The sequence below is a fragment of the Antechinus flavipes genome, chromosome 5 (assembly GCF_016432865.1).
Source record: "Antechinus flavipes isolate AdamAnt ecotype Samford, QLD, Australia chromosome 5, AdamAnt_v2, whole genome shotgun sequence".
Taxonomy (NCBI): Eukaryota; Metazoa; Chordata; class Mammalia; order Dasyuromorphia; family Dasyuridae; genus Antechinus; species Antechinus flavipes.
The window spans coordinates 12,215,899-12,227,894 of NC_067402.1; the positions used below are offsets into that span (position 1 = coordinate 12,215,899).

At 43.7% G+C, this 11,996-nt stretch overlaps 1 protein-coding gene across 1 annotated transcript in view; it reads left to right on the forward strand.

Annotated features, from left to right (window-relative positions):
• SP4 (Sp4 transcription factor) overlaps window positions 1-11,185 on the forward strand; it is a 50,011-nt gene extending 38,826 nt beyond the window's left edge. The window contains exon 6 of the mRNA XM_052000437.1: window positions 6,275-11,185. Within this exon, the coding sequence (XP_051856397.1) occupies window positions 6,275-6,522 (248 nt within the window). The 3' untranslated portion in view covers window positions 6,523-11,185. The remainder of the gene's footprint in view (window positions 1-6,274) is intronic.
• Window positions 11,186-11,996: the final 811 nt, after the last annotated feature.

Genomic DNA, 11,996 nt, shown 5'->3' on the forward strand with positions numbered 1-11,996 from the left:
GGTACCCAGGAGCAGGAAGATGGGATCTGAGAAATTCAGCGGGGGCACCCACCCTCGTGGCAACCTGGGAACCAAGCCTATGGCCCTGACCCGAGGAAAGGGGGGGAGAAGGCGGCTGGCGGCCATGTGCCCCTGGCCAAAGGAGGGCACTGCCAGCTGCCCACGTCCTCCTCCTGGGGCCTCCCCCAGACACCCTCCGGCGCCCTTCTGCCTTTGTGAACTTTGAGGTAACAGTTGCTAGAGGGTCTAATTAGGGAAGATGAGTTTAAATCATGTCTTCGAGGAGTCTGGACCACTTGCGCTCAAGCAGCTCTCTTTAATGACTGAGGACCCATTTCATCCTCAGTAAAGTGCAGGGAATAGTTTGCCTCCTGGGGCCGTGGTGGGCATCCTGTGAGATCACACATGCAAAGCCCCCTTTGGGAGCCGTGAGCACCTTTCGGGCCCGGTACGCCGGGGCTGAGAACTTCCGCTCACCTTCGTGGCCTCCAGCCGGACACCAGATTCTTCCATCAGGGTGGGGGGTGGGGAGTGGGAGGTTCTGGTTGGTTCAGGCCTCGGCGGGCCTAAGCCAGCCTCCCACTTCATCCTCCTTCCAATGAGATCAGTCACTTGACTGCTCTGCTCACAAACCTGCTGTGGCTCCCTGTGACTCACTGATTGTCACTTAGGGCTGAGGGTGAGTTGTGCTGCTTTCCCAAACCTGGCGCCTCCAATACCGGGCGTGGCCTTGAGCCCTTCTCCCCAAGAACCCCAAAAGGGATGAAAGGAGGAGAGCAGGGATGATAAAGCTAGTGAAACATCATTTGAATTGTAAAGAGCCTTTGGCAGCACATCGGGGCTATCTGATAAACAAGCACAGCAGGTGGCTTTTCTACAGTAGTTTTCTTTCTTTCTTTCAATTTCACTTCGATCAAATATTATTTTCCCGGTTACAGCTGAAGGTGGTTTTCAGCATGATTTTGGTAACATTTTGAGTTCTAAATTTTTTTCTCCCTCCCTCATCTCCCCCTGCCCAAGACAGCAAGAGGTCTGATATAGGTTAGACATGTGCGGTCATTTTAACATGTTTGCATGAGTCATGCTGGGAAAGAAAAATCAGAACAAAGGGGAAAACCGTGAGAAAGAAAAAAAGGATGAAACTAGTATGTTTCAATCCAGTTCAGTCCCATAGTTCTCTCTTTGGATGCGGATGGCACTTTCTATCCCAAGCCACGTCCCTCAGAGTTGACCCTCCTATAATCTTGCTGTTGCCGTGTCCGATGATCTCCTGGCCCTGCTCACTTCCCTCAGCCTCAGTTCCTGTAAATCTCTCCAGGCCTCTCTGAAGTCGTCACTTCTTACAGAACAATAAGATTTCATGACATTCAGCCAGTCCCCTTCCCATGGGCAGCCACTCGGTCTCTGGTTCCCTGCCCCCACACATTGCAGTCTCACAGTTTTATGAACACGAGCTTCTCCCTTCAGAAGGATCTTACCTCAGAGGCCTCGGCTGTCCGGGCGGGGGCTCCTCTGCAGCGCAAGCGCTCACAAGGCCTTTGGTGGCCTGCGTAGTGCGGCCCACCCTGTGTGGGTGCTTCCCCCCCTCGGCTCCTCTGCCGAGCAGGCCCCCCGCCCTCTCTCTGTCTGACTCTCTGCTCTTCTTCCAGTTCAGACCTTGGCTGGTCCTGGAGAAGAGGCCTCTCCGTGGCCTTGGAGCCCGAGTCTGTGCCCTTTGGGGCGTGGACCCCGTCCTATCTATGACCCCTTGGCTCACTCATGAGTGTGAGATAGTGGTGTCTGTGTGGACATTTTTGTCCCCTGCCCCCAAGCCTCTGCGCCCCTGCTGTTCTCTTCCCCCGGGGCCTCCCCTGAAGGTGCTCGCACTTTGTTGCTGCCTCAGACACTTGCAAGAAGCTGTCCGGCTTTCTTCCAAACTGGTTTTAATGCGGAGGGCAGATTTCTCCTTAGTTTCACTGGGTCCCAGCTAGTTTTGGAAATGGTGAATCCGTCTCTCTGGGGCCTCTGCGTGTGTTGTGCCAGGAGGCGCGGGTGAGGCTCAAAGCCAGGCAGGGAGCACCGCTTGGTCCTGACAACTGCACGTTTCTCTCCTTCCGTAATGGAACAAAATCCCCGTTCTCCCACCTTTCCCTGCCAAGCAGCAGCCATCAGTAAGCACCCTGTGATGGGTGTTGGGGAGGGGAGGAGTCTCTGTCCTCTAGAAGGGGAAATGGGTCGTCCTGGATGTGCCTTCTCTGCCTCCCACTGACTCTGTCTCCACTGAAGTTGTTGGGGGAGCTCCTGGTGAGCAGAGCTTGTGGCCCCAACACTCGGCACGGTGCCCGGGGCGTCATCAGCACCCAACGGATACGGCTGGTGGGTGAGAGAGGGAGGCAGGGAGGCCGTCCAGGAATCTTGCTGTTTTCTAGGCAGGAAGTAATGAGGCCCAGAGCGGGGCTGGGGGCCCCAGGAGTAGAGAGAGGCCAGCAGACGTGAGGGGGCGGTCAGCAGGAGGGGGGAGAACAGATGGCTTGTGGGTGTGGTCTGGGATGGCAGAGGCGGGTCAGCCTCGGGGGAATGGGCTCAAGGCCCACTTCTGAAACCAGGCAGCTGTGCACGCCTCGCCTGAGATGACAGGGGCTTCCCCAGTGAAATAGGCAGGACTAAGTAGTCTCCCCTGGCTCAGGAAGCCCCAACCTTCTGGGTTCTCACTCTAGGACTACTTCCTGTGACCTGTGACCTGCTTGTGATAGTTGAGCCTGCAAATCCATTTGAAACATTGAGCCAGAATTGTCCAAAGAGTCTCTTGTGATCTCACAGGTGCGGGCACTGGAAAGGGGCCCGTCGGAAAGTCGATGGCTTCCGAGGCTGCCCGGCCGGTGATGGGGCTGTCCCGCCTGAGGCAGTGTTTGCCATCCTTGGCCAATGCCTTTTTCTTTCCGTGTTTCGTGTCATCGGGTTTTTATTATTTCATTGTCCACGATAGAGCCGGTTTTGGTTTTTCCTAATATGTTGTGAATAAACTTTTTCCTGAAAAAGATTGTCCAGAAAAAAATTCCCGTAATGAGGATGAATATTTTAATTATACATGGTAATTTTCTTATTGAAGGATTACACTCAGTGTTATTAATTGTAGACCAGCATCTGCTAGAATGGGCAGATTATGGAGTCATCCACCAACAAACTCAGTTTGAAATTGGACGTAATTGGCTGGTTTAAGTTCCCACGGACAGTTGGGCAGATGATCCCATTCAGGAACAGGTGAGGGAAGCCGGCACTTAGGGCTCACTGTGCCCAGAGGACTCATAGGCCTGCTGGGCCTGGGCAGCTTCCTTTGTGGCCTCCGTGACGCCATCCTGACTGCCAGCTTCCCCAGGTCCCTGGAGCTTATGACTAAGATGAGGGGGGCTGCAGAGGAGGAGAGGGGAAGGGCCCGTGGGCTGCGGGGTCTGTGAGGGTCCTGGAGAGAGAGACCTGGCCCAGTGGGTAAGAGTGGACCTGGAGCTGGGGGAACTGGTTCCATCTTCTGTGAGTCCCTTCAGGTCTCCGGGGCCCAGGCAGTGCCCTGAAGAGGGGGCTGAGCTGCCTGCCCAAAGTAGGTCCAGTGCTTCCCACCATGAAATCACAAGTCCCGTCGGAATGCGAACCTTGAAACGCTGCCTCGACCCTGGGCCGAGCTTCCTGGGATGTTGTTGTACTGGGTCCTCCCTCCTGCTCAATTAATTATGTCTGGAAAACATTCTCAGTGTATCCCAGAATTAGAAGTAATCTGAGGAATCACGTGACCCAGGGAGGGTCCAGATGGCGAGGAGAAGCCAAGCTTCTTGGGGCTTCATGCAGATTCCTGGGCTGAGGAGCTGTCCCCCTCCAAACCCAGACCTATTTGCATCCCATGAGAGGAAGAGAATCCCAAGGCATTTCTCATAAATGAGGGCTCTGCTGCAGAGAAGCCTGAAGTTGGGGTACAGTTGCCCCTGGTAGGAGGGGGGGTCAGTTGGGAGCAGGCCGAGGCTGGTGGGTCATAGGACTTCTTCCTTGGGGCTGCCAGAAACACAGCTCCTTTGGCATAGAGTGGGACGCCCAAGGTCAGTCCTGTTTTACGGGGAACCCTGGACTCAGGACATTGTGCCAACCCCTTTTTAAGCAAGGAGCTAACATTTATTTATTTTCCTTCCTTTCCATTCCCCCACTGCCCAAGAGAAAGGAACAAGGCCCTGTTCTCGCATTGATCATTTCCTAATGTCATGTCCTGCTGTATCTCCGGAGGCCCCACCTCTGCCAGGAAATGGGGGTCAGACTTCCCCACTGGCCCCCCATAGTCATGGCTGGGGGCCACTCAGGTCAGGGGGCACATTGTCTTTAGAGCATGATGGGGGGCCAGAGAGGGGAGACTCCCCTAGAACCAGGAGCCTCTCCTCCATAATCTTGGGGTCTGCATGTTGATTGAAATTTAGGGAACTGTTCCCTGTCTTTTACTGCCTTTAATTTGCTGTGTTAAAAATGTCCTAATGACCTTTGGATCTGGTTCAAACTGCTCTGGAGTAGGCTGGAGAGCTCTGAATTTGGCTTTGGCTGCCTCCATTCTGCTCCAAGTCCCGCAAATCTGCCCGGATCTGCCCATCCCCAGTGACTGATTCTTTAGCAGCGTAAAGGCGGTCAGCATTTCTAACCAGGAGCTCAGTTCTGTGAAGCGATTGCCTTGCTCCAGGTCACACCGACTGGGAGCGGAAAGGGGGACTGGGGCTGCAGCTGACGCCCCAAACGTGGAGCCCTTCCTCTGCCCGGCTCTCGGCTTTGGCCTCCCCAAACGGTGGCTGCCACGGCCAGGGCCTCTGCTAAGAGCTGGGGCCACTTAGGTTCACAGCCCTCTCCTCCATTTCCCAGGTCACTTTTGTGCTTTGCAATGTGGCATTTAGGACATTAGCAGGTTTGTTTGTTTTTTTTTACCACTGCCAGTTACCACAGTCAGGTTCTGGCTTTTGCAACCTCTTTTCTTACTATCTGATTGGGCTTGTTTTTTAAATGAAAAAGAAACCTATCAGAAAAATAATGCGTGTTCTTATTTGGAATAATTCTGGAGGCCTTTAAATAACTGATTTAAAACATTTTCCAAGATTAATGATATAGCAGAGTAGATGAACATGTAGAAAAAGTCACTGCTGAACAACAAGTTTATGTGATGATCAACTGGGATGGACGTGGCTGTCTTCAACAAGCAGGTGATTCAGGCCATTTCCAGCAGACTTGGAATAGAAAGTACCGCCTGCATCAGAGGGAGAACTGTGGCTTCTGAATGTGGATCACAGGATAGTGTTTTGACCTTTTTGTTGTTGTTTACCTGCTTGCTTTTTTCTTCCTCGTTTTTTTTTCCCTTTTGACCTGATTTTTCTTGTGCAACATAATTGTGGAAATATATATAGAAGAATTGCACGTGTTTAACATGTATTGGATTATTTGCCGTTTAGGGAAGTGGGGCGGGGAAGAGAGGGGAAAAAAATTGGAACACAAGCTTTTGCAGGAGTAAATGTTAAACCATCTTGGCATCTATTTTGAAAATAAAAGGCTATTATTTAAAAAGTCATTGTTGAAATTCATTAGTTTAAGAAGAATTTAAGAAACTGAAGTAACTCTAAGCTCAAGGATGATCTCAGCCCCTTGCTGGCTGCATTACCCTGGGCAAACCATTTGATCTCTATCTGCCTCAGTTTCCTCATCCATAAAATGAAAATAATAATAGCATCTCCCTCCCGTGTTTCTGGAAAGATCAAATGAGATATTTGTAAAGTACTTAGCACAGTGCCTGGCACATAGTAGGCACTTATTTATAAATGTGTGTTCCTCCCTCTGTAGCCTAAATTCCTGAATAGTGAAAACGATAATATTATTTTCAAAATTTAGGAATTATTTTTTACTTTAGATACTCTACTCCATTGGATAATATGTTCACATATGAATTTATGTCATATGATACCAGCACTGCCAATCTGTCATTTAAAAAGAGAGATGGAAGTGACCCTGCAAATTGATGTCAGTGCTTGGCTGAGCCCAGCCCTCCCAGGGAGGCTCCATTATACCACTCTTCCCATTCAAGGGAAGTACCTGGTGCCTCATTGGGAAAATTGGTCCCTTGTCCAGCTGGAAGTCAGGGAAGGGCAGTAAATGTCCTTATACTCGGGAATGTGATGGCCTCAAGCAAACCAATTTTTACTGTTAACCAGAAAAGAGCAGGTTCAGAGCAGGGAGATTAAGTAAGATGGATTTGATGATCATTTCCATTTGTCTGCTTTTTATTTAGGTGAAAAGAGATTTGAGTGCCCAGAGTGTTCTAAGAGATTTATGCGGAGCGACCATCTCTCCAAACATGTCAAAACTCATCAGAATAAGAAAGGCGGCGGCACAGCCCTTGCCATTGTGACCTCTGGGGAACTGGATGCCTCTGTGACCGAGGTGCTTGGCTCCCCAAGAATTGTGACAGTTGCATCCATTTCACAAGATTCAAACCCAGCAACTCCCAATGTTTCAACCAACATGGAGGAGTTCTGAAAGAGAATTTACAGAGACGTCGAGGGCTGCACTTCAGTTTACACACCTTTCAAGATATGGAAATGGGCCGGGAAAGTGGATTACAGAGTAGAAAATCATGTTTTCATGCTTGGCTTCTTTAAAAAAAAACAAACAAACAAAAAAAACAACCAACCAAGTTTTAGGGTCAGCACGGGAAGTGTATGCAGGTGCATCGAGACAATTTTGAAAAATACAAAATTCAAATTGATATTCTGGAAAAACATTTCCACCATACTGTACTTTTTAGTTATTTGGAACTATTATCACGTAAATTTTTTAAATGAAACTTTCCCCTTTTAACATTGTATGTTAATATGTTTATAAAGACAGACCTCAAATAGTTTGTAGGCTGGACCTTAACTGGACTTGTTTTCCTTTGGGTGTACTTTGTTATAAATTCAATCAGTAATGTTTTACATACATTTCCTTTCCTTTGTGGCACTGAAAAAGACAGGGATATTGCTGTATTTCCTTAGTTTGATTCCTGTAAGCAAATTGAAAATATTTTTGGCCGTCTTTTCTCAGCTTAGAAATTCCTCAATAACTGAATTAGGTGAGTGCTGTCAAAGTATTCTGAGGAACATCTCAGATAATTATGACCACTACATTATAGTAGTGTGGACTCAGACAATCAGGGAACTCCAATTAATTTCTCCATTTGGAGACACAAGAGGAATTTAAGACCGATCTTAGATTAAACTTTAGAAAAATATTAAAAAGGTTTCACAAAACTCATAATGTCTTTAAGAAAATAAAATGTGGCAATTTAGATATAAAGGTTTAGAGTTAGAATTCATGGGTTTCTAACCCTGGTTTTGATCACAAAATTGATTTTAATGTTTCTATTGGAAGTTGGTTAAATAGAGTTGTTACCTGAGTGGTGTAATTCATTCTGTAGTTTCATATTCTGTAAATATAAGTTATATTGATGTTGTGCAGAATTCTTTATACTTTTACTCGGTAGCCAAAGAAAAGTATGGATCATCCCTTTTTTAAAGGCCAGCAGAAAATCTATTAGTTACGTTGTAACTTTCTTTTACCTCTTCTGAAAATTGGCCAGCTACATTTAATTTCAAGCAATGGGTTAATAATCTCATAAGGAATTTACTATTTACGCTTCTTTGTATTATGTTAATAACTAAACCTTCATAAAGCAACCTGAAGAAATATGCTAAACTCAAAACAATTAAATAATTATTACTTTAAGGAAAAAGTAAAGTTCATCACATCTTTTCTGTAAGTCTGCCACCGCTGATCAGGAAAGATGGCCAAAAGTTTCATGTGAAGAATTTTGGATTGTAGCAACCATAGTTTAACCATTGGTTCTTGACTTTTTTTTTTAATATTTGCACAGAAAAATAATTAATGAAACTGATCGTTTTATATAGGGTAACTTTTTTCCCTGAATAATTTATTTAAAATTGGAATTTCAGGGACTGTTTAATATATAGGTAACTGTTGTCTTGTGCATTTTTCTCTTTCGGAAAAAAAAAATGTACTTCTCATGTGAGTTCTCTTCCAAACTTGGTCGTAATTCATGTGTTTTTGAAGAAGGAAAAATACTGTCCTGATCATTGTTTACACTGTGTCCACTTGAGGCCAGCCCTTTGTAGCGTTCTATAAAGCTGAAGGTCTTTTGTGCTTTCAGTTTGCATAAAAAGCTTTGAGATTAAAGGAAAAAAAACAATTTTACACTGTGCTTATAAATTTCAAGTTTCTTAAAGCTTTTGTAGACTTGTAACAAAGTCTTTAAATTTTAGTTGGATTTTGTACATTGTTTTGTATATTTTATTTAATGTACTCTTTACCAATCGATGTATCTGGCTTTATAGCCTCCAGAGCAGATAGATGTTTTGTTTAGTACATTTAGTACAAGTGAACACTTGCTATCGTGCTCATTGTTTGTTTGGTTATATAGGAACTGAAACATCAAATACATTTATTTTATCTGTCCTTATGCTACACAATCAGTGCTATAAATTTCTTTATGCAAAAAAACCGTTGTTAATGTTTTAATCATGTTTCCTTGTAGTCACATGTTTTCATTAAAAGAAGGGCATTCTGCAGCATATTCCGTAGCCCACTGCTTATGCATATCTATGGATGGGTGTTGATAGAAATGGAAGTTATTTTTTTAATCAGCAATGAGGCCTATTATAAATTTATCCAACTGAATCTGGATGGCTTTATAGCATAGACAGTACATTAACATGTGTTAGCAGGTGCACATTTCACCCCTGGCATTAGCCACATTCTGACAGTCTGTTCTGCAGATCATCCAAAGTCCACTTTTCTGTCATAGAAGGATCGTAAATTTCATTGTCCTTTATTTGACTCAGTGGGATAGAGCTGGTGTGAGCAATAGGGCACAGCTGTGTGGAGGGTCCTGTTTAATGGCATTTCACCATTCATTCCCTTTGCCACCATTACAAAACTTTGTTTTTATTGTAATTATCAGCGCAAAGCTACGTATTTATCATGGTAGAACTCCAGTGTTAGAATAGTTTTTTCTTACAATATGCTTTCTTTGCTTAGGTTTGTGTATATGTGTTGCCGATTACATTAGAATTTGATGTTAAGTCATTATTTATCACACTCATGAGAGCAGTAATAAAAGTGTGTAATCTAGGAGAAAAAGTTAATTTGTCAAACTTAGGGTAAGCATGATGTTTAGGTCCTATTTTTCAATTTTATAACTGTTTTATTGCAACAATATTTGTATTTAAGTCTTCATTTTAATGCCTTGTGGGTTTTTTTATGCATGTCACTAAATTGTCATCCCACAAAAATTGATGTGCAGCATAGGGTATTAAATCTATATAATGATTTTGAAACAGAAATAGTTGATGGTAAAATGTAAATGTTTTGCAAAAATTCCTTATAAAAAGTTTTGTAGTAACATTTCACTTGTAAATTTTTTTCTAGGAAAAAAAAAGATTTTTAAAAAAGGAAACCAAGCAGGAAAAGAGCACTGTTTCCCACAGATTAGGATTTTGAACAATCTGCTAGCTAAGCCCAGGGGCTTTCGTTGACATTTTTACGGAGCTCATTTGTATAAAATTTGGTTTTTGTGGATTTGGAAATAAAATCATGTACAAGTTGTTGCCTGCAAAAATAATTTGCAAGTAACCTATTAAAAATTCCCTTGAGTTTAAAATGTTTCTTCATTTAATTATGTATAACATGAAGCAGTAATAAATTGTTTGAATGATCACCCTGCTCATCACGATGAACGCTGGATGGCAAATGTTTCTCATTGAAAAAAGGATTGGCGGCTCTGCAGTTTCACATAATTAAGCCCTACTTGCATGTCACTATTTCTCAGCAAATATCACTGACCCTACAGGAGAAATTTACCAGTTCACACTCAGTATGAATTTGTAACTGGTGCTCTTGCTTCATTTGAAATAATCAGACTGAGAGAAATGTATTTTTCTTCAAGTTAGGGGAAAAAAAATCTGTTAAAGGCAAATGTCAAAAGTTGTGAAAGAATTCAGAAAGTAAAAAGGGCATCTGAATCGGTCAATGTACACCGTGCAACAAATTGCAGAGCTGTAGTTTTCGTTTCCAGAGCAAATCGTCTAAGAATCAGATGCGTGATCTTTCACAGAAATGAAAGCTCCAGTCAAAATAAAGATTATGTATTTAGTGAAGGAGCAAGCCAGTATGTGCACTTTTGTTACGGAATTTGTAATTCAGGAAATAAGCTAATACACACTACCTAAAATCTTGGTTAGGTAGAATTTTGCAACTCCCTTGTTAGAATGACCTACTAAGATGTAACACAGTATGCTAGAAAGGATGAGAGAGCACACTTCAATCCACCTGTATGACGTCAGCATTCCTTGATGTCTCATGGAGGTGGGGGTGGGAAGGACAGGTTTGACAGAGTATTATGTGGAAGCTGGGACTCCCAGGAAGCCTCCCTCACCCCGAACACCCAGTTCCATTTCCTCTGATTTTTGCTGCCCTTACACATTGGGTGTTCATGATATAATCAAGCCGAATAAAGAATTATCCACAAGGCCTTCAAAGCATGTGTCTTCAGGTGTTTGCTTGTAAAAAAAGCCCCTGGTGTTGATGTGAACGGGCAGCATCCAGGCGACTTATAGGCCACGGCGTCTGGCAATGGATGCTGCTGCTTCTTGCGGCATCCTTGCTGCCGGAGTGCACTAGGCCCATCCACCAACCCCTCAAGCTGCCTGCTCTTCCCAGCTCCCTTTTTAATACTTTATTTAAAGAATTCCATCAAAATTCTTTTAAAACACACTCCTAAGGCTTGCTGTCATATGTTTCCGAGGTGATACACTGGGGACAAAAATGGATGTGCAGAAATAAATACGACATGTAAAAGAACTGTAAAATAGGATTTAATATTCTTTAAAGTTTTCCTTCAACCTCCAGGATCTCATCAAATCTGCGTATGAAAAGTGCTATTTTGATGCATAGGCCAGTGAAGATTTCAGTACTCCATTTTTGCATATGATTCAATATAATAGAAATAGTAAATTTAATTTATCTGGCGTTCATTAACTGGAAGTCGACCAACACATCTGTGTACCTACAGTGAAATAATCTCTGATGTTTATAATAACCTTGAGGCAGATGTTCAAAATGAAAGAAAATAAATTGTTTAATATCATTTTTACAATAAGCGTACTTTAATTATTTGAAGTTTGTTCATTAATGTGTGGAGTAATTCATTTTAAACAAATATTAGATTCCTACTGTATACAAGACATTGCCAGACACTGGGGGATCCTCGGTAAAGCATCCCTGCGTCAAATTGTTTCTATTCCACTAGGACCATACAAAATGTCTCTGGGGTAAAGTGTAGTAGAGAGGTTCTATGACAGGGGACCTTTTTGAGTCCCTTCTCAGAACTGTGTTTTTAAATAATTGAAAGAAATGCTAAGTTTCAGTTGGAGAAGGACTCAACTAGAGTCTGTGAATTTGGCTTTTAAAAAGTAGTTTTTAATGGTAATTAAATATAATTTTTACCTCTGTAACATACAGTTTATTGTATGCATTTAAAAATTATTTTGACAGACCCATACACTTCATCTGATCATTGACGAAGAGGTCCGTGACAAAGGTTAAGGGCCCCGATTCAGATATTAGTGAAAATAACAGTATGAATTTTTTCCCATCCACCTTCATGAACTGTGGTGATCTTCTTCTTTTATAATAAGTAGAATAGTTCTCTCTGGGAGAGATTTTCTTGGAGGCAGCTTTAGTATCAGTTTGGATCAATAATTACCCCAAATGTAGCCAGGTGATAAAAGTTCAGATCTTTTATTATCTCCATTGGAGCCTGGTTAGCTTAGAGGTCTATCTCTCTGCTTGGTTCCAAGAGCTCTTGCAGTTTTGTCCTTTGCTTCTGCCTCTGCTTTCTTCAGCCTTCAATCCAGCTCCAAGTTGAATCTGCCTTGCCTCCGAGAGAGGGCTTCTGG